A 27,467-nucleotide genomic window follows, 5' to 3' on the forward strand; every position below is an offset into this window, starting at 1 on the left:
GTCGTAAGCAAGCAAGCAAGCACGCAAGCACGCAAGCACGCAAGCAAGCAAGCAAGCGAACTTAATATAAAGGATTTAAAAAGGGGCGGCCTTGTGTAGAACAACAAGTGACATCACCACCTCTTATGTCCTCTGGCCTTCGTCATTTTGTTGCTCATCGCTTTCTCAGAGCCGTTTAATGTTGGGGTTGTGACTTCCTCTCCCTGCTCGTTCCGCTCTGCGCAGGGCCCCGGCGTGCTGAGCTGCGCCGCCCTCTCGGGCTGCCTCTTCCGTATCCTTGGCAACGACGGCCATTGGTCGCCCCAGGAGGACCCCGCGGGTCACGTGACCCTGGGGGCCTGGCAGCAGCGCACCCGGCAGCTGGAGGTCGTGGGTCGAGTCGTGTGGAGCAACATGTCGTCTGCCGCGCTGCCCGATTTCACGTGAGCATAAAGTCGCCTTGGAGGGGGTGAAGGGATGTTCAAATTCTCGTCCATGTGGCTACGCGGGGATTCATCGATTGAAACCGATTTTTAGGCTCAAGTCCTTGTGTTTTAATGCCGCGTGTGAGAATCAAACATTTTGAAGCAGTGTATGTGGCACGGGGTGGAGCGGTGACATGGTGATTGCCACACAGCACTATGAACCTAGTGACCTGAGTTCATTCCCCGCAATGGCTAGCATCACTTAGCAGTGTGGATAAGTAAAGTAAAATAAGCGCCACATTTCACAAAGTTTGGCGAGAATTTCATCCACCGGTGAATTGACAAAAGGGCAGTACATGAATTGTGGGGTTTTTTACAGGCACTCTGCTTTTCTTACCACCGTAGAGGAGCACCAGGCCCTCCTGTGAAGAATCTGGGATACTCAGGATTTTTTTTTCTTGACAAACAAATACATGTAAAATGTTGAACCATACGTTGCCAACCATGCTATCATTGGAGGTGCGGGGAAGGACAAAAACAAAAAATTACCACGTTAAACCCGACTCTCCGTGCCGCACCCAGAGAGGTCGACCGCCGTCTCCTGCGCTCCGTGCTGCGTGTGCTCCTCTCCCGCACGGCCGAGTCGCTGAGCCCGGCCTCTGAGCCCGCGGCGATGGCGACGGCGCTGGGAGCCCGCGGCAAAGCGAGCGCGGGGGACGAGGAGCGACTCGCGGACGCGGCGGCCCGGTGTCTACGGGGGGCGTCCGCCCTGCCCGCGGACGTCGCCGAGCTGCTCGAGGATTGCGTCGCCTCCCTCGGCGGCTCGCGTGACGCGCCAGGTCGGTTGGTCGGTCGGCGTGCACGCGCGCGACGATGCCGACGGCTCGTCGATTGAATTGGATTTTGCCGCCGGCGACGCGTCCCCTGAATCGGCCCGGTGATCGTGAGTCCGGTTTGTTCCTCCGGCCCCCCGCACACCCTGCCCCCACCCCCTCCCGTTGCTTAGGGGGCGGGCAAAAAGAGCTGCTGCACAGAGCGGAGCTGTGGGCCAAGCTGGGCCTGGTGGCCGTGCTGACTTGGCGACCTCGCACGCACTTTGACCCCATGGTGAAGAGAGCGCAGAAGCTTCGGCACACGGAGGAGGAGGTGAGATTTTCCGTGTTCTGGCGCTTAGTCCCTGCCCCAGCCCTAACCATAGCGGTAAACCAATCCTTAGCTGGAGCCCTGCTGTACGCACAGCCCTAACTCTAAATGTAACCATCGCCATTACCCCGACTCTAACCATAACTCCCAAATAGCAGTGATATCCATAACACTAACTATGGCACCTGGGCTGTTACCGCTAATTCTAATGCGAGCCATAGCCTTAACTCTTTTACGTAAGCCTAAGCTCCTAGCCCTAACCCTTGCGATAAGCCTTAATGCTCTCAGATATTCTATTATACACAATCCAAATGCTCACTGTGCCCTAACACTCACAATTACTTCAGGGTTCCTAACTCAAATCTCATTCCTGTCTCTTATTTCCAGGTACCCAACTTCTAGTCCTAACTTTTCATGTTTTAAAAACTCTTCATATAAGCTGTGAAAATGTAAAATGTAAACCATAATCAAGATACGTTGAACCAACCACACAGGCAACGCAGATCGTACCGGTAATTATTCGCAAGTGGGTGACGAAATGATTGTCCCTGCTGCAGCTGCACGAGCTGGAGAGTGAGTGGCGAGCCCGCGAGACGTTGTCCCACATCGTCTCAGGCCGAGACCTCCGCGTGGATTCTCACTGCCACCCACGCATCCGGTAAGGGGGCGCGGGGGGATACGGAGTGGCACGGTAGGGGCACGGTGCGGCACGGTGGAGGCACGGTGGGGCACGGTGGGGCACGGTGCGGCACGGTGGGGCACGGTGGGGCACGGTGGGGCACGGTGGGGCTGCGGTGGGGGCACGGTGGGGCACGGTGGGGGCACAGTGGGGCACGGTGGGGCACGGTGGGGCACGGTGGGGCACGGTGGGGCACGGTGGGGCACGGTGGGGCACGGTGGGGCACGGTGGGGCTGCGGTGGGGGCACGGTGGGGCACGGTGGGGGCACAGTGGGGGCATGGGGCAGCACGGTGGAGCATGGCTCTATGGCTGCGTTGAGTCAATGGCCTACTAAGACTGCAAGTGCCTCTGTAATCAGATTAAAATTGGAGGCCTCTTTACAACCAGGTGATAACCCATTGAAAATATAACAAAGTATTTTTTTAATGAAATAACCGGTGATACCTACAACGACGTCGCCCTGTGAATGTGCCCGCTCTCTGTGTTCAGCTTCGTGCAGCAGAGGATGGAGGTGCTGCGGGAGCGTGTGCACGAGCTGTCCAAGAAGCAGGCTCACCGCCCCGAGCCGCACGCCTACGAGCGGCTCTCGCGAGACGTCGCCCACTTCGTGAGCAGCATCTGCCAACCGCAGAGGGCGCTCCGGCTGCTCGCGCGCATCGCCGAGTCCCTCTCGCGTCCGTCGGCTACCGCCTCGGCCTCCGCCTCCCTGCTGCGCGAAGAGGCCGCCTGGCAGACGTCGCTGGAGCAGTTCCGCGCTCGGCTGGCGGATGGATACGCGGGCTTCCCGGACGTCGTCACGCCCTTGCTGTGCGGAGTGGCGCAGCTGCAACACGGCGTGCGTCTGGCCGCGACCGAGCTGCGCCGCGTGGGCGCCGCCGATCGCTCGGCCGCCAGCCTCGTCTCGTGCCTCGCGAAGCTGCCGTCGGTCTCGGCCGAGTTCCCGTCGTTTCTGGCGCACGCCGACGCGCTGAGTCAGCGCGACGCGTCCCGTGCCGTCGCGGACGCCCTCGGCCGCGCCGGAGAGGGCGGCGCCGGAGAGGGCGGCGCCGGCGGTGAGGGGTCGGAGGTCGCCCGGAAAGCTACCGAGCGGCTCGTGGTGCTCGCGCTGCTCTTCCTGAGGAACCACATGCGGCTGCGCGGAGAGATGGACGCGGCCTCACTCAGGCTGCTCCAGCACCTGCTGCAGGTGCGTGTCACCTGAGAGAGATGTGCGTCACACGCTACACGCATGCGACGCGGTGATTGTAATCTCTGTGGTTTGTGTAAATCACACGAATGTGTTACCTCTTGGCTCGTTGAACACGTGAGAAGGAATGGTCAATGCGGACGATACGAATGAGTTGGATAACGCAGTCGAGAAGGACGGTGCAAACAAGACGGCACCGAGAGGACAAGTGGTTATCAACATCATCGGCCATTATTAACCCCCACTGGCGGAGAAAGGCCTCCCACACGCTGTCATCTTCTTTAATAATCCACCTCGCACCTGGACCCGAGCCGATTTAATCACTTTATCTCCTCGGTGGACGTAATCTTGGGCACTATCTCCTTCCCTTAGGCTGCCAGTCCATCGTGATTCTCGGTCACCAGCAGTTGTCCCTTCTATGAGATCAATGCGTCCTGCCCAAGCCCACTTAATTATCTCGTCCGTTAGAATAATAATTTGCATACCTCACAAACACCACACACTGTGCCCGCGATGCTCACGGGACATTTGCTAATTGCGGGTCAATATTCAATTCATTCAACCCACTGGAGGCGATTGTGGCATTATCATCATCATCAGCGACGGCGATAACACGGGGCCCCATGGCAGTTAGCGCTGCTGCCGACCCGCCTGGGCCACGAGGGGTTGCGTGGAAGTTAATAAAAGTAAAATAAAATAAAAATAAAAATCACGACGTTTCCGAGGCAACACAAGTTTCCGTCTTCAGGTGGAACCGTCACAGCACGATAGCTGTATAAAGTTATTTTTTTTTTACTTTTATTAATTAAATTTTTTTACCTACGTGGCTTTACCGAAAAAACCTAAGAATATGAATCCTTGCAGTCACGAAAGCTTCAAATCTAGAGTTGTGTGGAAGCTTGAGACGTTGCGACCGTTTACCTGAACCGCGCGTGGGGGGGCGGCGGTAGGGCTCGTGAAGGAATGCGAGCGTCGTCGTCGTCGTGGTCATCGTCCGAGTGCTTTTCGGTGCGCACGCGCAGGTCGTGGTCAACGCGTTCGACGATCAGGAGCGGCTGGCAGCTGAGCGCGCCCATCAGCAGGCGAGCGTCTTCCGCTACCGGAGCCAGGGGCACGGCTCCGGCCTCTCCCCCGAAGAGCAGGAGGAGAGGGACTTCCGGCGGAGCTTCCCGCAGCACGACCAGGTGTGTGGGGGATGGCGGGAGGGGGGACGAGATTATTGCGAGAGCTCGTGTTTGAAGGAAATGAGGGCATTCGTTCGTTCATTATCACATGGAATTTGAAAAGCAATGGAGCGAGTTTATAAGTGTGTACGTTGAGTTAGTTTCTGGGGGTCGCCAAATAGATTGCATCAGTACCTCCCGTCAAGCCTGGTATTGGGCATTGATCGGCGTTGTGAGTGATGGATTTCATTTCGCCACAGCCACGATTGGGCGACTCGTTAATTCCTAAATTATGGAGGAGCTAGCTGCACCTTCCAGTGTTGTTGTTAAGCCTCAGTTAAGTGCAGTGCCTTAGAGATAAGGGGAAGCCGGGTATCTCCATTCAATGCCCATTCTTGACGGCCGCTGGGTCAGTGCGGGTTGTTGATGTGAGTGGGAGTATAGCAGAGGTCGCAATCGGGTACCCGATACCCGTACCCTACCCGATACCCGTACCCTACCCGATACCCGTACCCTACCTGATACCCGTACCCTACCCGATACCCGTACCCTACCCGATACCCGTACCCTACCCGATACCCGGCCGGGTACGGGTACCCGTTTGCGACCCTGGTGCGGCCGGGTACGGGTACGGGTAGACCGTGAGTCACTGGTGAGTAACTGTTTGTCGCTCATTTCCCAACGTCTTGTCTCTTCTCACAATTCAAGTTCCTAGAATCAACGCACCCGTGCCTGCAACATGGCTTCATCCCAGAGGTCGCAATCAGGTACCCGATACCCGTACCCTACCCGATACCCGGCCGGGTACGGGTACGGTACGGGTACGGCCGGGTACGGGTGCGGGTAAGGAATCAAAACCCGTTTGCGACCTCTGGAGTATAGGGACCAGTTCTGATATCACTTACCAACCAACCACTTGCGCCGCCTCTACCAGCGTAGTTTGCACGAGCCGCAATCGTTGACCCGCCCCCCACCCTTCCCCTTCGTTTGCACGCAGGACTTTGCCGACCTGACCACCACGTTCAGCCTGGACGGCGGCGGCGAGGCCGCCCCTCGGCACAACGGCACGGACGGCGGCGATGACGACGACGCCGGCGATGGGGGGGACGACGGCTCGCCGCTCGTGTCGGAGGAGTGCGCCCGCGTGGCAGTCCTCGTGCACGCCGAGGCCTTCCGCGGCCTCACCCACACGGCCTGGTACCGCCCCTCCGGAGCGACCGCCCACCCGCCCCCAGACCACATGGCCACCTTCGCGGCGGCCTACCAGCTCGCCGGCACCGTGATGGCACAGGCGTACCCCGTGGTTGGTGAGTCGCCATAGCGGCGGCGGCGTCGTCGTCGTCGTCGTCGTCGTCGCCGTGATGCGAGGGCTTCTCAACGAATGCAGCGCGGATTAATTTGGCACTGCTGAGCGTGCGTTTTTACGTAACAAAAAACTTGTTATAGTAAATAATTAATAATTAACAGAACAAATTAATGACCTTGAATGTTTTCGGCAAGTTTTTAAAAAAAAATTTTCCCAAAATAGTCTGTTTTTTTTTTATTTCCCATCATGTTTTGAATGCATTTCAAGTTATCTTTGCTTAACTTTGCTTACACGATCATGTTTATAGCCACTGCATACACGAACTGTGACTGCTAAGAGCTTTAACCGTTGTTATTTTTTACGCTGTGATCGCTGATGAAAGTGATGTGAATTCACTTAAGATGGTTAGAGTGGAAAATGCGACATCCGCACATCGCTGTGTACATACAACCCCCGCGTTCCACGTGCGCTTGCGACTTCCGTTTAACGAGCCCCGACCCCCCCCCCCCCCTCGCCCGTGCAGACGCAAGCCTGGAGCGCGACACGATGTGCGCCCACCTGCTCATGTCGAAGCTCATCCGAGACAGCGTCGCCGAGTCACCGGGCGGCCCCGACGTCGTCGAATCCTCGCGGGCCCACTACGACTTCTACCAGAGCCCCAACGCGGCCCAGGCACTGCAGTGTCTGCCCCCGCTGAAGGCCTTCACGGTGCGCGTCTCCCAGCTGCTGGACGAGTGGCCGGAGCACCCGACGCTCTCGCAGGTGAGAGCGAGCGCCGCCCGTTGACCCCCATGAGTCACTCCGCTCCCACAAATCTATGGGTCGTCACGATCTCTTGTTGTTACATGTTCGGTCCCAGGTTCTGTCCCGCCCGTTGTGTTTGACTCGTCCGTGCCGCATTTCCGCTCCGTCACGACGATGCTGGCTGTACTGCCTCGTCTCCGCCACGTCTTTTTTGTGTTGAATTCTGGCCGTTAGCCTAAAGGTGGGGAAAAAAAAAAATCGATATTTCTGAATTAATTAGTGATGTGTCTGATGGTCCTTCAGTAACATTGTACAACGAATAAACGAGGTTTTTAACGGTCGTAAACTAAACAAACGCGAATAAAAAAAAAAGACCATGCGAACATAATGTGGGAGCACGAGGTGCCGGAAAAAAGTTAGGTGCATGGGCCAGTAAGCTCGTAAGCTCTAGTGTCTTGGTCTGAAAGGGACAAAAGAACAGGGAACCAAGCTTTAGATGAGCGAGAAGGGATATTCCAGAAACGTGGAGCAGCGGTGCGGAAAGACTCTTACCAAAGAGAGGCCGTGGTGGTGAGTTGAGTGAGACGAGAGGGGAGAGGCGGTGGCAGGGGTGATTCTACGAAGGAAACTTGAAGACTGTGAGTGCAATTGATGCGATGTTTGATTTCCCCAGCTGGTGGTGGTGATGACAAGGATCCTGGGATTCTCGTTGTCCAGCCCCCTCTCCAAGTTCCTGTACGGCTTGGAGCTCCTCCTGGCCAAGGCTCAGGTACCGGGTTCCGTGGTTTGCCGAGTCAAGTGTGGCTGGTGTGCATGGGGGAGCTAACCCGCACCTAAAACAAAAAAAAGCTTCCCTCTTTTCTATTGCCCATTCTCTTCACTCCCCTCGCCCCTCCTCTCCTTCCCGTCCCTCCCCTCGCCTTTCATGATCCGTAGGTACCCCTCTATCGCAGTCGCGCATTCCTCAGCCCTTGCGCGCCCCTCCCATGTGAATCATTCTCGTCTTGTCACCATTTTGTCAAGCGCCTTGAGTGAAGGCGCCATGTAAGTATAACATCAAATGAGAGAAGAAAAAAGCACCCAAAGCTGCCTGCATCATCTTTATCCTCATCAGCCACGCTCTGTTCACTGCTGGATGAATCTCTCACGGCCGTTCCGTACGACAATCCGTCTAGCACTTGCGCATGAGCTGATCTTATCGCTCTATCCCAGCAGGGGACATGCTACTAGGCGTATATTCTATCCTTTAGGCTGCCGTTCCATCGTTAGTCTCGGCTAACTGTAGCCTTTCCCTGTAACATGATGCACACAGTTCATCGAGGTTTCTAAATCGATTTTTCATCTCATGACACTGTGCCAATTTCACAAACTAAATATTTTTTTATGGAAAGGATCGGCTTTTGAAATTATTCCTTGTTATTGCCCAAGCAATACCTCGCATATCACCACTGGCGAGATGTTAACTACCTCGCCTGGTATACAGGAGGTCGTGGATTCGATCCCGACGCTGACGCCTGCTGTATATTTAGAGTTTGCGTGTCTCTCCCGGTGGTCGTGTGGATTTTTTTCAAAATCCTTCGGTTTTTCCCTCCACATTTAGAGTATTTGGCTGCTGTACATTTCTACATGCTGAGCCACTTAGTCGAGCTATCATTTGTGGCCGGGCCACTTCTGAAAAAGAGCTAAATAGCTCAGTGCGCCTTGCCTGGTAAAATAAAAAATAGTTTTATAGTTTAGTCTTTTTAACGTGTGTTCCAGGTCTGTGTTGTGTGGGCACGCGTACACTCGCGCGGCCTAATCTCCTTTTCCCCGCTCGTCCGTGCTTCCTCAGGACTGGGAGAGCAACGCGAGCCGGGCCGTGAGCCTCCGACCCCACCTGGACGCCGTCACTCAGCTGATCATCCAGTTCCGCAAGCTAGAGCTCAGGTGATGTCGCCACCCCCCCCCACCCCCCCCCCAGGTTGCGGCCTGTGTCCCAGAGAGCACCGGTGCAGGGCGCCACTAAACCGGCCCCTGCCACGCTTGTCTTCGTGCCGTCTGCTGCCCCCGAGATTTAACCCCGCAGCCTGTGACCCCCCCCCGGTTGTAATTACCGGCGAAATGTTACGGTACTCGAATTGTAAATGTTCCGAGTGTACTCTCCAACACGCCGGTGTGCTGAGCTAGCAACTAATTGGCACGTTTTGTTTACGTGACGAACCTTATTAATCGGCTGTGTCGGGTTTAATTGCACGTTTATATTTACACGATCTAACTAAAATACAAACTAATGGATAACCCCTGTCGATGCACGGTGATCGCCCATCCAAGCATGAATACAAGCGCATCCCCTGTAATCGGACAAGATACATTCTGGACGATTTGGCCGTAGACTCTTCCATTTCCCTTCATAACTCCCTTGTCTACCTCCAATGGCGGTCGACAAAACTGTCCTTGTAACATCGCCGTGATATGGTGAGTCGGGTGGTTTGAGAGTTACGGACTCCAGAACGCGGCGGTCATCGTGTTTGTTCGGGAAATCTTTCCTCTCGCTGCCCCTTCCGTCCGCAGCTGCTGGGCCCAGTGTCTGGACAGCGTGGCGTCGCGGTGCGCGGAGAAGACCAACGCCAGCTGGTTCTCGCTGCACCAGCTCGTGGAGAACGGCACCTCCGCGGAGGACTCGCCGCTGGCGTCCGTGGCCTCCACCCTGCAGGCCTTCATGGAGGGGGCTACCCTGGGGGAGTTCCCGTGTCGCCTCGACTTGCTGCTCTCCTTCCACTGCCAGGCCGTGCACCTGCCGCCCTCCGCCAGCAGAGGTGTGTGTGCGTGCGTGCGTGCGCGCGCGACGCAAATTATAATTATGTTTATTAAACAAGAGCCCGGTACAGAGCGCGAGCGATGGGGAAGGGGAGTACAGATAGTCCGCGGACGACAGGCCCGGAGCCAGATGCCCTCGGGGCAGGGGAAAGGCGGGAAGGTGGTTGGGGTCACTGCCCCCTACTTGCCTAGAGAAAGTTCTAAAATTAAGATTGCCTAGAGATAGTTAACATCTCATCTCAAGGCACCCCTCCAATCGTAGAGGCCCTTCCGGCAGCGGTGGCGTGAGCAGGCAAATGCGCGCTGGCAGTCGTTCGTAAGTACAGGGACTCCTCTACTTACGAAATGAGTTAGGATCCAAAGGTCTGTTCGTAAGTTGATTTGTTCGTAAGTCCAACTTTACTCCTGTCGATTCCAATCATGTTGTACGGCATGTACACCAAACACAGGGAATGGCTTTAAAAGTTGTTTAATCTCCTGTAGATGTAGATACCACTGGTTCTTATTGTTCTGCAGATGTAGATGCCTCCACCGCCATCTATCGCGCGGCAGTTCAACTTACAACTCTCGGTCCGAACAGGCAACTGGACAACACGGATAGGTTTAGTAGTAGGTTTTTACCCTTTCAACTGGAATGCAGACGCACTGCTGGGATTGCTGTGGAACCTGCATCAGTACTACAGCCAGTTCTCCGAGTCCGTTCGCTCAGCCCTGGCGCAGAAACGCAAGGCCATCGAGAAGGAGCTGAAGGTGCGTGAATCACAGCTGGCCGTCGCCTCTATTTCTCTTCCTCCGTCCGTCTGTTAAATCAAAGGTCAATTGGACACTCTGTCCGTGTATCAATTCGCAGCTGCTTAATAATAATAATTGCATAGCTTTGTTATATGTAGCGTCATTCAGGCCAATCGCATCTCAAACCGCTGTAGAATTTTGTATCGCAGGCAGTTTTTGAGACGTGGGAAAACCACAGGCTAGCAGGAAGGAAGCCAGAACCGGCGTTAACTAATTGCCATCGTTCTGGTCCTATATTGGAATGTTTGACACCACTCTTAAGTTTCCGTGTCAACCTTCTTCATACTTTTTTGTAAACTACCGCGTTGTAAAGTGTAATCTTCAACTAATAAGTCAGTCGTGTCTTTGCCCTGTCAGTACCGTGTGCTTATTATGGATTGTCCTGTCACAAGACGGTGTTAATGACGAGTCTGTACTGGCAAATCAGTGCTCGGTAAGGTTGTGATTATCGTCACCACCTCTGGTCTTTAGAAATTAACTTTGATTATTTTAAATAAGATACAATTTTCTTAGACATGCTATGAATTCTGGGTAATTAGCAAACACAGTCTTCCCACCAAACACACAAACCCTGATGTTTTTGGCAGAACTACAGAACTCCCCAATCACCAGTATCCGTAAAACTAGTTTTTTCCAAAGTTTAGGGCTACGGTTTATCTTGCTATGAACATTTTTAGTGTGCAGTCATTGTTCTGATAATTTACTGTGCGGCCATGTTTGTGTTTATAATGATTTCATTGCTTTAATCCCACCGCCCGTGCAGGACTTTGTGAAGATCTGCCGGTGGAACGACGCCAGTTTCTGGGCCATGAAGGAGGCTGTGAACAAGACGCACAGGTGAGCTCCACCGCCTCCAGAGACACGACCATGCCGGATTCGGTGCACCGGCTGAACGTAGTGAGTGCGTTACGTTCTTCACGTTTAGTCTTGCGCGTTTCTGGCGGTTCGCGCCGCCAGTATTGCTTCAATGTGACGGAGCTCCCGTGTTCCCCCCGGCAGGACGCTGTTCCGGTTTTCGCGCAAGTTCGAGGAGGCGCTCTCCGAGCCGTGCCGACCGGCGCTGACCGAGTCGGGCCCGGCGGTTGCGGCCGACGCTGCCCAGTCGCAGGACCCCGTGGCCGTGGTGACGGTGCTGAGGAACCAGCGGAGCTGGGTCTCTCCCTCTCTCCAGGTGACCTCGGCTCGACCACGTGGCACCGACGCTCTGCTCCGTCGCATTTTGTTTATCTCAGTGTGCAGTGCACTTCTTCCTGTTATTGAATGTCCCGTGTAAACAGCAGATATTACAAAGCTCTCTGACCTCAAGTCCATACACAAGGGGGCAGCATTTCCCCACTCACACACTGCTAAGAAATTGTGTTTGCATAAAATTGGTATTGCTAGAACTGATATATATTTTTTCTTATTCTCAGAGCTGGCACATCACCAAATTAAATGAAAACACACATTTTTGTATGAATTTTTTTTTCCCCTGTGCATCCATTTGTGACTGGACTGAGACCACCGTCACCTCCATACACTTGAGGTCCCACTTTTTCCACCACTGGCTGAAACCCACATGCAAACCCAGTGTTGCCAGCCTGGTGCTCTGCCCCCATATTATTCCCCTTGGTCATCCATCTGCCCAACACCGGTAATTCTAGCGGTCGTTTGACCTCCTCCTTACAGAACGTGTTGTCAGTGTGAGTTGTTGGTAGGAATGTCCCAGGACTGTTTTGTTCAAATATCGATTTACCATCGACGTTAGCAGTGGCCAGGAATCTGAACTCAGGCGGCTGGGCTCATGGCACATGGTGCACGCGACTCTGTGTGCTGCAGGATGTGGCACCGGGAGACGTGGACTCTCCACAGGAGTCCCTGCAGGGGCGACTGCCCGTTCTGTCTGCCCGCACGTGGAAGTTCTGCCAGAAGTTGCGCAGGGAGAGTGCCCTGCCCGACCTCATCCAGGGTCTCGACCACTTCACAGGTGCCGAGCGGCGTGCGATCGCTGGTCTATAGTCGTCACGGCGGTCACCACTTCGATAGAACTATAGTCCTGTGTGTGTGTATATGTTGAACTTCTTTTGCACGGTATATAGCCAAACGTGCTAATCGGAGGTGCTGGGGAAGGACAACAAACTAAACACAAAAAGCAGTTCTGAAGAAGTGTGTTTTCAATCAAAGTGCATAGGTCCGAGTGGCTTCCTAATATCGGAAGGAAGAGTGTTCCAGACGGCCACAGAAGCGCATCTGAAAGCGCGCGTTAGTGGTGACGTCATCACCACTTAGTGGTCAACGGCGGCTGTTGTTATATATGCCGCACGTTACAGCAGTGTGCGTCTTTGAGCACGTGCTTACACGCGAGTATAGCGACATCACTTCGGGAATAATCTTTGTCTACACCTTCCTCGCACGCGTTGACGGCGTTTCATCACTTCCGCCTGGTGGTCGTGTGGTTATGTAACGGTGGTGGCGCCTCGTGACCCCGCACAGGCGAGGTGGCGTCATCCATCCGAGAGATGCAGGTGCTGTCGGTGAACCCGGCGTCCGACAAGGACAAGCAGAGGTCGGAGGCCAAGCAGATCCAGCAGCAGAAGCAGCGAGCCCTGGCTGAGCTGTTCAGGCTCCTGCGCAGGGCTGGTAAGAGGCAGTCGGTGGTGACGCGGCATGTCGGGTGTTCTGGGGGGGCCGGGGGGCGGGGACCGACGCCGAGTGTGGAGGGGCGCATTTGTCTATGCAGGGTGCTTAAATTTGTATTTATCAATTTTATGGGAATATAGTTTTGAATTGAAAAAGAACGGATGATACATTGAAACATCATAACAAATCTTGATTTGAAGCTTTCGTGACTGCAGGAATCGATACTCTTTGATTCTTTCGGTAAAGTCACCTTGACTTTACCAAAGAGTGATATCAAATGTGTGTTAATCGCTTCAAAAAGTCAAAGAGTCTCCGCTTGTTCGCCATCATTGTCAACACGCGCCTGGAATCTTCTCCAGCGCCCGGAGGCATGTGACTTGTGGTATTGCTGCAAATTCTCAGAAGTGTTCACATTTGTTTCTTAACCACCCTGTATTTGTGTGTCAGGGACCTGTTGTGTACGTGTGTTAATGCATGTTTGTGTTTGTAAACGCATGCATTTGTCTGTATTGTATGTATGTTGAATTTCTTTCGCACCGTACTTAGCCACCCATGCTAATCGGAGGTGCGGAGGAATGACAATAAATGTCATGCATCACTGCGTACGCTGCAGCACAATAGAATTTTCCGTCATGCGCTTATGCATGGCGTCCGCCTCTCTCTCCCGCAGGCCTCTCTTATCGCAAGGGTCTCACGGTGGCCCGGATCTCGAGCGACGACGAGTGGATGTCGCTTCCCCCCGTGGACGTCCCCACCGCTCTGCTGCAAGCGCCGCTTGGGGAATCGCTCAAGGGGTACGAGCAAAATTGCCGCGAGTGCCGCGATGAGTCGAGGGGTGACAACCGGCAATGTTCAAACAAGTCCTCTTGGGGGCCAGTTCATAGGAGGACTTTGCCTCGGTGCGGCTGGATGGAACTTGTGTGCTGCGTTTTTGGCTCCCAGGATGGTGGAGCACGTGGAGAGGAGCTGGACGGACTGCCAGCGCTATTTCTACCGTTCGGTGGCTCGTCGCTGCGGTCTGCGCACTGTCCTCACTGCCCCCTCGAAGGTGAGGCCGGCGGAGATGGAAACTCACCCCCCCTCTCCCCCCATTGTGGAACTCGGATCTTTTTTCCACAGTACAACCGAGCCGTGCCAGGACCGTGCCAAAGTGTAGGCCCAGTGTCGTATGTGTGACAAACCAACGCGTATGATGTGGGAGCGTAGAATGATAGTATGACAATGGTTTATAATGGACAATGTAAGCTCGCAGCAGTCTCGAATGTTTTATGCAAAGCGGTTGCCTACCAATGCACCACCCAAACACCGCCCTGCTTAGCTACCAATTATCTGGTGGTATCGGGCACTTTTATGGTTAAATGGTGAATCTTTGTGTGTGCGTGTGCGCTTGTGCTTGTGCAGGATATGGGACCGGGTAACCTGGATCGCTGCCGTGGGTTCTCCGAGCACCTGCTGCAGATGCTGGTGGCGCACAGGAAGCAGCTCACCACGCTCACCGAGCAGCACATGGCTCTGCGGTACGGAACCCGCGCCGCGTTCGTAACTGTCAAGTCAGTGCGGTTGTTGATGTTTCGGTTTTATATTTTTAACTTGGGAATAGCAGCCCACGCGTCCTACCCTACCTATCCGACCCCGCCCCTCCCCAGCCAGCCAACCAATCAGCAAGCAAAACTTTTTTCGAATATAGTATGATATGATCGTATGATAGTGGATCCCGCACACTTCGGTGGGATACGCAGCCGCGGTGGAGGTTGGGTGGGTGGGGGGGCGAGGCGTGACGTCGGCGCGACGCACGAACACCTGCACTTGACCGCGTGCCAGGAATCCAGCGAGCAAAACCTTTTTATAATACGAAGGATAGTCCAATGAGATCCCCCCTGCATTCATAAGAAAGCAGTGGCATTCAGTGAAATATTACAATTTTAGTTGTGTTTTTTTTAAACAATTGATGATCCCTCTGCTGACATTTAGGACGTACATGTACGTCATCGGAATGTCAAAGGGTCAATCCACGTGCTGAACACTTCCTTGCGCCTCGGCGCGATCCCCAAGCGTGCGTCTCTCCCTGCTTCCTCGCGCACCACCGCGTCGCGCCCCCGCGTGCTCCGTCCCGCAGGCAGCTGATCAGGGCGATGGAGAAGGTCGGGGGCAGCCCGGTGGCCGGCGAGGCTGTGGCCGCCGCCGCCGCCCCGCCCGTGGAGGAGGCGCGTCGCCGTGCGAGCGGGCTGCTGCGCGTGTCCGCCCAGGTGCTGACCGTGCTGGAGCAGACTCGGCTCGTTCTGCGCTGCTGCCCCCAACACGAGCGCGGCAGGTGGGTACCAACAACGAATCGCTGATGGCGCTTAAGAGAGAAGCCCCCGCGTGCCGAGTGGAGATTAGCGGAGAGCAAAACGTTCTGAGCGACCGCGAAATCCCGAGCGTAAAATTGCTTGCCGCATTTTAATGGGGGTTTGTGTTTTTTTAGTTTTTGAGCACTGGTTGACTGCGTCGGTGTAATGGTTAGCACACAATCTAGAGGTTTCCGGTTTCGTTCTCACAGAGTGCGCCTCTGGTCCACCCAGCAGTGTAAATGGGTACTCCCACAGTTTGTCGATCGGCAGGATCGTGTGTGGTGCTGTAAAGTGTGCGTACTGCTGTCTCTTCAAAGATATCTGGCAAGCGTGGATGAGTAGGCCAAAATACTCCCTAGAACGGCTCTCAAGAGTGGATGCCCTTCCACGAGCAGTGGTGTGAATGAGCAATTTCAGGGCTGCAACCTTTACCTATTTTACTTTTAGCCATAGTCGGCATCGTTTTCCCCATCACTGACACCTCACCCCGACGTTGCTTTGCCCAGCGGAGATGCAGAGTCCGGGGCCCCTGGCGGCCAGGCTTGGGGAGTGCCGAGCCCCGTGGCGCCGTCTCGTCTGCCCCCGGCCGCCTCGCTCGTGCGCGACAGCGCCGCATGGGTAGCGGCGGAGCATCTGGTGTCGCGGCTGCTCGGTGAGGTTGCTGCGGTGAAATCGGCGGCGACGGCGGTAGCGGCGGCACCGGGGCACATCGTCGGCCCGACGGCAACGCACGTCCTGACCTGGTGGGTACCACGTCGGCAGAGCACCGAACGTTGGCGGCTGACACGGGCGGCTTTTTACTGGCGCCTCATCGTCTTTGGCGGCAGTAACAGCGGCGGCGGTGTTGTCATCATTGTCAGCGTCGGTGGCGTCGTCTTCCGTCATCTGCATCAGCTGTGGCATCCTTTCACAACAGTAACTGCAGTTCCAGAAGCTTCAGTATTAGTCGTATCATGTTGCCCATTTTTAGCAGCAGCATTGTTATCATCCACATTTGTCTTCAGTATCGTCATCCTCATGAGCACTGTCTTCATCAGCAGTATCAGTAGCATATTTTGCAGCATCAGCAGCTACAGCAGCATTATTAGTATTTGTAGTATCATTTTGATCATCAGCAGCAGCAGCAATAGCTTTTGTCATTGTTGTTAGCAGCAATATCAGCATCAACCAATCATCCTCATTAAAAATTATCATTTTCCAAGAGCGTACTGCACTCTGATCTCGCCAAATTATTTGTCCAACGAATAAAATAAGCACGACTTTGTAAACATTTACTGGTGATTGTGCTAACGAGAGAGCGAGCCCTGCCATGCGTAAATACAGGTCCCATTCACCAGGGAACATGAGCACGGGGGCCACAGTGGCCACGGTGGCGAGATGTTAACTTCCTCGCCTGGTATACAGAAGGTCGTGGGTTCAGTTCTGACCCGGGCGCCCCTCTTTCTTTGGATTTTGCATGCTCTCCCCGTGGTCGCGGAGATTTTTATTTGGGTCAACTGGTTTTTCCCTGTAAATTTCTACATGATAAGCCATTTGGTTGCACTGTCATTTGTGGCCAGGTCGCTTCTGAAAGAGAGCTACATAGTTCACTGTGCCTTTACTTGCTAAAATAAAAAATTGTTTAGTTTTCAGCTACTGTGCTTTGTTATGATGCAGCAGCCAGGAGACAAATGCGGAACGGAATGTGCCCGTGTTGACGCGCAGGGAGGAGGTGGATCGCTGTGGCGCCGGCCTCGCCACGCTGGGAAGCGCGACGTCGCAGATGGGCGACCTGCAGTGCCTCTTCACGCCCCCCGGCGAGCAGTGTCCCTCCGCCGAGCAGCGTAGTCCCGTAGCCGATAGCATCGCGTTTGTCCGCGACGAAGTCCAACGGGAGCTCGCCGACTTCACCACATGGAGAACGCAGACGCTGAGCCTGCAGTCGGCAGCGGATGGCGATTTGGGTAAGGTCAATATGTCCGAGTTTAAATGTATTTCTTAATGTTTGCTGCAAGGACTGATGAGTTCCGTGAGATGACGCATCACTGGTCGTCCACGCAGGGTTTGGCGGTGAACGCTTGCAATGCGTAGCTGTGGAGGCAAAGGTTGGTGAATCACAAAGCCTTGGCCTGGAGATGGGCATATATACGTTATATCCTTTGCATGTTGTGGGTTTTCTACAAGTACTCCACGTAAAAAATACCCCGTCGTGAAAATGTGTTGAGACTCAATGAGGCATTCCTGGATATTAAAAACAAAAATGTACTTATGGTCCTGATAATTTTCCGTGGCTTGTACATTGACACTTAACATGTAAAAGGGCAAAGGTGCAGCCTTGCAACTATCTGCTCCACGTCGCTGCTGGTAGAAGGGCCTCCACTAGAGGGAGCGAGAAACCCTAAAGAAGGCATTTTTTTTCCTCTTTCATGCTGGCCAGACATCCTGGAAGTGCTGAAAGCACCCACACTTTATCCCGCAAACACACAACCGGCCGACCATCCGGTTGGTGAACCCATTCATTACATTGCTCGGTGGACACGGGTGGTGGGGAAGGATTTAAGAAACTCGCACCTTTGCTTCAACTGCTGTGCCGGAAGATCGGATGGCAGCATGCTTCATGAAGTCATTACATCTATTAACCTTTTCCCGTTCCGATGACGTACGTCATCCCGTACGTCATGAGAACAGAATTAGAAAAGGCCATGCGGGAGGGGGGGCGTGTGGTACAGTTTGGTGCCAGCTATCATAGAGTGCGGTCGTGTCACTGTGTTTCTCTGCGGTGACTACGATGTCTTTAAAAACAGCGGCGCTACGCCTCTCTAAATATAACGCTAACCGCTTGCGCGTTCCGAGATTGAGGGGTGAACGGGACCCACTGCGCGACTTGCAGACGACTCAGAACGGGAAAAGGTTACGTGCTTTGTCACTGAACTCGGCACAGGGGTCATGCCTAAATGAATGAGTGTGTGTGTGTGTGTGCGTGCGTGTGTGAAACCAGATGCGGCGTCGCAAGAGCTGGTCGACGTGTTCAGCGCCGACGTCGAGGGGGCCATCACGGCGGTGCTGTGCGCCGTGCAGGCCCTGGTCGCCCGCGCCAAGGAAGCCCGGGAGGAGCAGAAGCGAGCCGGTGACTCCCATCGCTGTCATTCTCACCCCTCGCACTGTCATTGCCATCGCCACCATGGTCATTATCGTCATCGTCATTAGGAAGATCCAATCGTGTCTGCTTGGCATGTAGCGATTTGTCCCGGCTCCATGATGAATTCTCTCTGTTGCTGGTTGTGATTCGATCACATTATCTTATTCATATATATTGTGGTTAATTTAGCACCTCTAGTGGCTGCAGGTATCACGTGAAACTGATTCCTGCACGCATTTCATGGCGTGCATTGAGCCCGTAAGTTATCAGTGTTGATCGATAATGGATTCTCTGTGCATCGTTCCGTGCCTCATGCCCGCTGACCAAAGCCTTCCTGCGCAGACGGTGTAAATGGCGGTGACGCTGGTGACGCTGGTGACGCTGGTCGTGAATTGGGTGACGGCGGCGGTACTGGCGGCGGCGGCGATGGTGAAAGCGACGAGGGCGCGGAACCGCCCCTGCGTGTGGACCACATCTCGGCGGCGCTGGAAGGGCGGCTCTGGGCGGACGTGCGATCCCTGGCCTTGCCCCGGGTCCTGTCGCTCGCGTCCCAGCTGCTCCAGCGGATCCTGAAGCCCGGCGTGGGCGCGCAGGTGACGAGACGGGCGCTGGCGCTGTGCGCGTGTGTGTGCGCGTGTGTGTGTGTGCACGTGTGTGTGTGTGTGCACGTGTGTGTGTGCGTGTGTGTGTGTGCACGTTTGTGTGTGTGCACGTGTGTGTGTGTGCACGTGTGTGTGTGTGCACGTGTGTGTGTGCACGTGTGTGTGTGCACGTGTGTGTGTGTGTGTATGTGCACGTGTGTGTGTGCACGTGCGTGCACGTGTGCGCACACACACGCACAGGAGTGTAGTTGTTTACTCACTTGGCTACGGACCCGGCGAGCCGAGTTCAATTTCCACTCGCAGCCAACATCGGTGACGGATGTCTGAACCGGTCCTGGGTATCCCCTAAGTCGACTCAACCTTAAATGAGTACCTGCTGTGGTGTGTATATATCAGCATTGGGGAGACAAAGGGTGCTAGGCATGGTACTGGCCACCAGCCCTCTCGTGTCATGCTGGCCTTGATTAGTGTTGGGAAATACACAGGATTTCTATATGGGAGATATACATATAGACATGAGACATATAAACAGGTTGTTAATTAATCTGGTCTATGAACAGAGAATAAAGCATTGCATACACTGCTTGTATAAATGGGGGACCCCTTTACGTCACGCTTCCGCCTTCACGAATGAAAGTATTTAATTCGTTGGACATTTCTTTCGTCATTTTGGGTGGCGCAGGTGTCGCAGCTTGCAAATGAGAGACTTTCCTGATCTCGTTAACCCTCGGGCGGTTAAACAAAACTCGACTATCTTGAACGATTGAACATTTTGCCGTTGGAACAAACGGTGAAGGTGCGCCTGCTGTAGTCGCACGGGGCGTTTGGGGGGAGGCTAAGGCCCTCCTCTTACACCGGCCGTCCCTTCCCGCTCGCTCGTGCAGGCCGCGCTGCGGTGCCGACGCCGGCTGTCCCGCGCGCTGCCGCTGCTGGGCGCCTACGCGGACCTCACGTCCTTCTACCTGCTCGCGTCGGTGGCGTCACACCGCGCCCTCGCCAAGCTGCTGTGCGTGCTGCTTGGCCTCTTCACCGAACTCGTGCAGAAGGTGAGACGGCGACAGCCTCGCCGAGGCTTTCGTATATGTGTGCATGTTCAACTTATTTTGCACCGTACGTAGCCAAGCGTGCTAATCGCAGGTGTGATTGGTAGTGAATTAATCATCGCTGATGATGATGATGACGGTGCTGGTTGCTTAACTCCCTCTTGTGTTGTGCCTGAAGAGATAGGTGCTCGCTAACTCGCCTCGATGGCATGCGCATGCTAACCAGGAGTGGCGTGCGTTGGTCTTGGCAGGGATTTTGTCAGCCGGCCGAGCTGACGGAGGGCAAGGCCGGGGAGGGGCCGGGCAAGTTCCAGGATGTGGAGGGGGGCGGCATTGGGGCCGGTGAGGGTGTGAAGGACGTCAGCGACCAGATCGAGAACGAGGACCAGGTGAATACAATTAAAATTAACAAAAAACTTTGCATAGAATAAAAAAAACTAAAATTTTCACGATTTTCCAAAATTGCAGCTCTGAGAATTTAAACTTTCAGTTTGATGGCCATGTGAAAACCATTTGTGATGTTCGCCTTTTTGGCATTCCCTGGTCTAACACTCGTAAGACAAGGCCATAAAGAAGGCGGGTGTGGGCTAATCAGTTTCAAAGACAATGTATATATTAATTATCAGAGCATGTTTGTTTGCATGTTTTTCCACAAGTACGTGTGGTTAATGCAGACTTGATGCTTTGCAAAAGGTATCTATTTGGTCTTTGAACATCTAAACACCTGTTTTATTGCCGGAAAGGGTAAAAGCTATTCTTATTTTTTTCATCATCTTGGATACTGTAAAAATGTCTCTGTCGCAGAAAAGTGTGCCCCCTAGTTTATCGATTAAAAGGTCACTTACTGATCTCAGACTTAGTTCTGTGATACCCTCTTTCTGCAGACCGTTCTGTAACGTGGGGTTAGCCACTGCCCCCCAAGAGAGAGTTACGAAAGGATCTTTTTGCCTCGTGCCATTTTGCCCACCTAAGCGACGCTTGCCGCAAGCTTGCCGCACTCAAACAGAGCAAGGCGTTTAAGGCCGTAGCGCCCACGAGAGAGAACGAGAGAGAGCGAGAGAGAGTTCACACGACAATGCCACGGCAGGTGGAGGACACTTTCCAGCGTGACCAGCAACACGAGGAGGAGCCCGAGCAGCAGTCCGAGCTGAAGGATGAGGAAAACGCCATCGAGATGTCCGAAGACTTCCAGGGCAAGCTCCATGATGGCGAGCTCGGAGACTCGGGTGGGTGACGCTCTCACGGTGGCTGTGTGCGGTGTTTGCCGGTCGTGGAGAGGAGAAAGGGGGCTTAGCCCTCTGGCCCTTTTTTCATTGGCAAGTCAGAGCTGCGCCAGTGCAGGCCGAGCGGTGATGTAGCGCCCGGTGCACTGCGATTTGCCCCCTGAGTTTGATAACACTGGTCAACACACTTTTTCTGGCATAAGGTATTCCAACGGTGTTAAGGTAATTTTGGGGTGCTGATTCCAAATCTGGCATCAGTTTTTGTCTATCACATCAGGTTTTTGAGATATCAAATATTGCATTTTTTAATAAAAACTGCAGAAGAAAAATATTAAATAAATGTGGATATCTACATAAAATGATATTATAAACACACTATCCTAAAAATACAGCACCATATTTTAACACTAAAGCAGTCACTGACTCGCAACAACTTGCAATCATAAGTAACAAAGTTCATTTCGGGTAAAATCAATGAAAATGGGGTATGCCAATAGCGTAAAATGAGATGTGATAAAGCAAATCTGAGATCAGATTTGGAATCAGCACCCTGAAATTAGTCTAAAACAGCTGCAAAAGTCCAGGCCAGAATTTTTTTTTTTTTGTTGACCAGTGTAATGATTAGAAGGTTTCTGGCCACGGCTCCCAAAAGTTGCGATGATCTGAACTGATTGTGACCCCTCCCCCGAGGTGTCCTCAGCTTTAAATGGGCACATGGTGTGACGTTTTTATGCATAAATCCTGGGGCGACAAAGGTGGCTGGCTGTGGTGTTGACCACACCCCCCCCCACCCCCTTGTGCTTGCAAAAATAGGACTTGACCCTAGGATTCTGTACGGCATTCGGGGACCTTGATGACAGAAGTTTGAGTATTTTTACTGATGAATAGTGATGATTCGCACGAAGTTGACAGTGTTTGATTGTTTATCCTATGAGCACTGGCGCAGCTGTGTTCGGCAGAAGGACACGGCGCTCGCTCTAATCGTCGTTTCTCATTTCAGACGACGAAGGCAAATCGGACGAGGAGGAGAAGGAGGAGTTGGACAAGCAGATGGGCAACCTGGGCGAGGGGCCATCCGAGACTCTGGACGAGAGGATGTGGGGCGACGACGAGGAGGAGGGGGACGAGGATGGGGAAGAGGGACAGCAGGAGGAATCTGGGCCTGGCATGGACGAGGTCTGTGAGCTTGCTGATGATAATTTTAACTGCCTCTCTGCGACAGCCTCACCAAGCCCTCTGGACGTCCGTGCACTGCTGCCTCGTGTTCACACGGCCTCCTTCCTATCTTCGTTGTGTTCCTACCTTGGCTGTCCATGCCCCTTTGTGTTTGGTGATTGTGGCCACTTTTTTAGACCTCTTTCGCGCAGCGCCTTGAGTTGCTTATTTGCGTGTGGGCGCTACGTGAATTCCAATCATTATTATTGTTTACGCTTTTCAAGGCGGGATTCTGCGAGGGTTGTTTGGCCAATTACTCCTCAGTTGGGAGAAGAACTGACGTTTTACTTCTCAAAGCGAAACATCAACTCCAGCAGGAGGCCCTGGCAGAGCTTGGCTCCTGGTTGAGGGCAGCAATAAATTCAGCGGCGTTGGATTAGCTTAATTATTTCTTTCCCAGCGTGTGTTAAAAGCCTAAATTATAAACCGACCGCAACGCATCCCTCGCTTTGTAAGCCTTCTCAGCCTCGAGCCAGAGGCCGACACACACACTCACTCGCTGTGAGTGTGAGTGACATCCGTGGTTGTGACTTGTAAACCTCCTCAGCCTAGAGCCACAGGCCGACACACTCACTCATTCACTCACTGTGAGTGTGAGTGACATCCGTGGTGGTGACTCGCGGTGTCTCCCTGGCAGGAGGAGTCGGAGCTGGTGGCTCAAGGTGACAACGAGGAGAGTGGGGAAAACAAGCGGAAAGACGACAAGAAACGGGAGCAGCAGCAGGGGGAGGAGGAGGAGGAGGGCATGGATGAGGGCGAGGAGGGTGAGAAAAAGAAAATCAACGAGCAGAAGGATGAGGTGCGTGCTTGCTCGTGTTACCCGAAGAGTGCTTTTGAAATGTTCTTCTGTGTGGCTCTCGGCTACTGACCATAAACGAAATGCATCCATCGCTGCAATCATCTTGACCGCAATTCTCAGCCACTAGAGGAGAATTTTTTTGACCCTGTCATCACTGTGTGTCTTAGTTTAGCGCGCTCGGTAAAAGTTGGCCCTCATTTAATTTTAGCTTCATTATCGGAGAAGGCTTAGGCACGTGTTCAATGTGTGACCCACCAAAGCTTTCTGAATTGCTGCTTGGCCCTCGGCAAGAAAGAGGTTCCTGACCAATGACTTACACCAATGTACACAGTGAGACCTCCTTCACCAGTGGCAAAATAGTGATAGGTTTTTACCCTTTCAACTGGTACAAAAACTGACACCTTTTATACAAGGCATCATGTTTGCAATAACCACAACACAAGCAGTCAATTTGCAAACAGAAAGAAACAACTCTGATAATGATAATGATATGCACTGCCCTTGAAGTTGATTGGTCCACACCCGAGACAGCTTTTCTTAGAGCCTAGTCTCCATTGGTGTTGGACCAGATGACGCCAAAAGGCGTACAACTCAAAAACAGCGCACTATCAGAGTATTGAGAGCTCGGTAAGCATTTACCAGAGCGAATTTGACTGCTTGTGTTGTGGTTATTGCAAATAGGATGCCTTGTATAAAGGTGTCAGTTTTTGTACCAGTTGAAAGGGTAAAAACCTATCACTATATTTACACCAATGTCTTTTATGTTTCTTATATGTTTTGTAGAGGAGTCTTTTTAGAATAATTCACAGAAATCCCACAGGAATTTTGTTGAAGGCTCTAAAAGTCCAAGACACTAAAACGGCCTTTGAAGAACTGGGACATGATACGTGAACGTGTGTCTGTTCGTCTGCGCTTCTACGTGTGCGTGTATTTGTGCGTCCGCGTTTCTGTGCCCGCTGCTGTGCCGCAGCGGGACTTTGACGAGAACGAGTCAGACCCGTACCAGAACCAGCAGAAGCCGTGCGACCCCGAGCCCCTTGAGCTCCCGGATGACCTTGCCCTGGACAAGGACCAGGAGGGGGAGGAGGGGGGTGACCAGAGCGAGGAGGACGAATCTGGTATGACGCAGAACCACCGTCATCGCCGACACTTGCACCACTGCACCACCACGGTGTCCCTCCGTCGCCCAGCCCAGAACCGCCGTTTTGTCGTCTCCGCATACAAATGAAATATTTGTTTAGTCCTTCGGCCTATTGCATCTCCAGACCAGTTGTGAAACAAGTCTGACTCATGACTAAGACCCTCTGATGTGACCTGGAAAATCCAAATTGGTCCAGAGTTGAATTTTTTTTTTTTAAACTTCTGCTGGATGATATTATTATATTGGTCTGGAATTCCAATGGACGGATGGACCACAACAAAAAAGGCACATGTGCGTGGAGACACAGAGTGGAGCTCTGTGTATATAATGAATGAATGAATGCGCTGTCGTGCACTGCAGGAGACAACCCCCTCGACATTGAGGAGAGGCCGATGGAGCTCGACAAAGAGAAGGACAGCGGGAAAGAGACGGAAGAGGGGGAGGCGGGCGAGAGGCAGGAAGAGGAGGCCTCTGCGGATGCAGGCACACAGGTACACGGCGACTTTACCCGGGTCGCTCTCCTGCTCGCTTGACTTCTCACCTCTGTCTAATCAAGATCAACATCAACCAAGGCCTGAGGCTGGCACAGGCAAATGCGGCACTTATCCTCCGCACCTCCGATTGGCACGGTTGGCTATGTACGGTGCAAAAGAAGTTCAACATACGTACAGTTCAGTGACGGTCCAGACACAGACTTGGCCTCTACCATGGTTTAACTTGTCTTCTATGTGCGAGGTGGCCCGGTGGCTCGGCAAGCCAATACCGGTGTCGGGGCACTCGGTAGCAGGCACAGTTGAGAGCCTGGGTTCTAATACAAGTTTCCGCTGCAGGTGTTTTAATAATATTAATAATGCAATTTGTAACGCGCGCAAATTTGCGGACGTAACGGCCGCAACTCAGAGGCGCGGGAGCCAAGCTCGGAGTCGCTCGAAAGCGTGATTGTAGAGGTGAGTTTTTAAGTCTCTCTTGAAGGAGGCGATTGTGGTGATGCTGCGAATGTGCAGAAGGGTGATGGCGTTCCAGACTGTTGGGGCTGTCACCGAGAAGCGGCGCATAGACATGACCGTCCTGGATCTTGGTATCAAGAGGAGGTCGTGAGTTGCGCTGCGCAGGCATCTGCCGTGTGCTGAGCTGCAAGTTGTCAATAATGAAGAAAGGTACGGCGGGCAGGCGGATATGAAGGCATTGTGGCAGAGGCAGGCGATCTTGTATATGACACTACTGACGATGGGTAGCCAGTTGGGGGCACGGAGACAGGCAAGTGAGTCGAGACGGGGATGAGTGTGTAGCGAGTTGATGGCCCCATAGTTTGGTGAACGGTGAGCCTTCTGCGGTTGCGTTCACCGTTGTTTACATCACGATCGTCTTATTCTCGTAGCAGGCGGAGGAGGAGGATGAGGAAAAAGAGCAGGGAGCTGAAGACTCCGAGAAAGAGGCCATGGAGAATGAAGCCAATGGCGACGAGGTGAAAGAGGAGGACGACGAGGGGGAGGTCGGCGAAGAACGTGGAGAAGGAGCCGAGGCCTCCGGCGAGACCGAGGAGGGAGGCGCCGACGAAGACAAAAAGGAGGCGGACAAAGAGGATGAGCGCAGAGAGGAGACGGCGGCCGGCGAAAGCGACCGCGGGATGGAGCCCAAGGGGGGGGAAGAGGAGGAGGAGGAGGAGGAAGCGGCGGAGGAGCGCGCGGAGCGAGCGACGGACGGCGAAGCGGCCGACGGGAGCCTGCAGAGCGAGCTGGCGCTGGAGCGCGCGGGCAGCACGGCCCAGGAGGAGCAGGGCAAGGAGGTGGGTGCCCACCCGCGTCACGGTCGCACCCCTGCGATCGTCTCACGGGAAAGGACAGTTGTAGCGATGCGTGTCACAAGCGTGTCACAAGCGTGTCACAAGCGTGTCACAAGCATGTCACAAGCATGTCACCCCCCGAACCGCCGGTGACCGTACCAGCTCCCAAACACCATGGCGCAGCGTTTAACTTCATTTTAACATTTCATATATTGTCCTACAGGATAGGTGATAATAAAGTGTTTCTATATATATTAAACTGATGCAAGCTACCTCCCCTGTCCGACAATGACAAATGTGTAAACTGATCTGGTTCGCATCGGCGATCTGGGTTACATCGAAGGTCGCGGGGTCTGCCGTTGACGTTACGTCTCCTCGGGATTTATCTAAATGAAATGCTTTGTTGGGGTGTCTCCTGTCAAGAGACGCTAACTCCCTTGGCCTGCCCTGTGCCGCGAGCAGGAGTACGGCACGGGCGCCGCCGAGAGCTGCGAGGCCGAGGGGCACGAGTCGGACAGGGTGGCGCCGCTCGCCTCTCGCCGGGACGCGCGCGACAACACCCAGGTGCCACGCGCCTGACCCCCCCCCCCCCCCCCCCCTAGGCAGGCGAGATTGGGCGCGTTGCAGTGTCCACGCGGAGGCGTGCGCGCAAATCCCGCGCCCGAGCAGATACATTTTTCTCGGGACTTGCCTTTCCTCCCCGGGAGCGCTTCAATCAAGTTTCAAGTTCATGTATCAGGTGTAGCCCTGTGAGCCATTCGGCTCTTGAATCGGGTGCAAGCGCAACAAACAAAAACCAAAAACATGAACAAAAAAAATCTTAAAGTGAATATGTGACTGAGTGCAAACAGAAAATACAAGAAAAGACGGCAAAATATTGCAGAAAAAACACCGTACACCAACGCTATGTGCAGAAATCCCAGTGGGATACAAGTCAAACAACAACAACAACCACAAGACAACTTTAGATTAAGGCCATCAGTCTAATTATGTACTACAACAAACAAACATGGCTAAACCAATACACTTTTCGAAATCACCAAAATAAAGCCATGAAAGCAATGAAACAGTGATCATAGGAACTGTGACGGAATTTTCACAATAAACGACATAAACAACATGTACTACCAAAACCCTGCAGCCATAGCTGGGCTGCATGAGTCACTCCACAACAGCAGGAGCATCAATCGGAGTAATCTAATTTTTCAATGCACCTTTAAGATCAGCACACTAAATCAAAACACAGGTCATACTTTGTAGCGATCATCCGGAGCGAAACATGTTATTTTAGGCCACTGAATAGCACTGGCAGCTAGGGGTGTACAGCTCCTCGCATCTTGCAGCACCGTCGTCTTCCGCACGTGTCCTGTAGCATCCTAC

General features: G+C 53.5%; 1 protein-coding gene across 1 annotated transcript in view; it reads left to right on the forward strand.

The window, feature by feature from the left end:
• The window catches only part of MDN1 (midasin AAA ATPase 1), an 85,055-nt gene that overhangs the window by 48,375 nt on the left and 9,213 nt on the right, over positions 1 to 27,467 (forward strand). Inside the window, exons 59-91 of the mRNA XM_078615516.1 lie at positions 226 to 422; positions 987 to 1,243; positions 1,411 to 1,550; positions 2,105 to 2,205; positions 2,717 to 3,413; positions 4,436 to 4,597; positions 5,574 to 5,883; positions 6,406 to 6,644; positions 7,300 to 7,395; positions 8,458 to 8,552; positions 9,177 to 9,421; positions 10,063 to 10,172; positions 10,978 to 11,051; positions 11,214 to 11,385; positions 12,033 to 12,180; positions 12,687 to 12,833; positions 13,504 to 13,627; positions 13,776 to 13,881; positions 14,235 to 14,350; positions 14,950 to 15,144; positions 15,670 to 15,906; positions 16,868 to 17,106; positions 18,141 to 18,269; positions 18,624 to 18,874; positions 19,768 to 19,929; positions 20,178 to 20,315; positions 21,014 to 21,152; positions 22,150 to 22,325; positions 23,002 to 23,163; positions 24,134 to 24,281; positions 24,665 to 24,795; positions 25,683 to 26,090; positions 26,550 to 26,651. Coding sequence (XP_078471642.1) covers positions 226 to 422; positions 987 to 1,243; positions 1,411 to 1,550; positions 2,105 to 2,205; positions 2,717 to 3,413; positions 4,436 to 4,597; positions 5,574 to 5,883; positions 6,406 to 6,644; positions 7,300 to 7,395; positions 8,458 to 8,552; positions 9,177 to 9,421; positions 10,063 to 10,172; positions 10,978 to 11,051; positions 11,214 to 11,385; positions 12,033 to 12,180; positions 12,687 to 12,833; positions 13,504 to 13,627; positions 13,776 to 13,881; positions 14,235 to 14,350; positions 14,950 to 15,144; positions 15,670 to 15,906; positions 16,868 to 17,106; positions 18,141 to 18,269; positions 18,624 to 18,874; positions 19,768 to 19,929; positions 20,178 to 20,315; positions 21,014 to 21,152; positions 22,150 to 22,325; positions 23,002 to 23,163; positions 24,134 to 24,281; positions 24,665 to 24,795; positions 25,683 to 26,090; positions 26,550 to 26,651 — 6,153 coding nt within the window. The remainder of the gene's footprint in view (positions 1 to 225; positions 423 to 986; positions 1,244 to 1,410; positions 1,551 to 2,104; positions 2,206 to 2,716; positions 3,414 to 4,435; positions 4,598 to 5,573; positions 5,884 to 6,405; positions 6,645 to 7,299; positions 7,396 to 8,457; positions 8,553 to 9,176; positions 9,422 to 10,062; positions 10,173 to 10,977; positions 11,052 to 11,213; positions 11,386 to 12,032; positions 12,181 to 12,686; positions 12,834 to 13,503; positions 13,628 to 13,775; positions 13,882 to 14,234; positions 14,351 to 14,949; positions 15,145 to 15,669; positions 15,907 to 16,867; positions 17,107 to 18,140; positions 18,270 to 18,623; positions 18,875 to 19,767; positions 19,930 to 20,177; positions 20,316 to 21,013; positions 21,153 to 22,149; positions 22,326 to 23,001; positions 23,164 to 24,133; positions 24,282 to 24,664; positions 24,796 to 25,682; positions 26,091 to 26,549; positions 26,652 to 27,467) is intronic.

The sequence above is a fragment of the Lampetra planeri genome, chromosome 47, assembly GCF_965212315.1.
Source record: "Lampetra planeri chromosome 47, kcLamPlan1.2.h2, whole genome shotgun sequence".
In the NCBI taxonomy this organism is placed as follows: domain Eukaryota; kingdom Metazoa; phylum Chordata; class Hyperoartia; order Petromyzontiformes; family Petromyzontidae; genus Lampetra; species Lampetra planeri.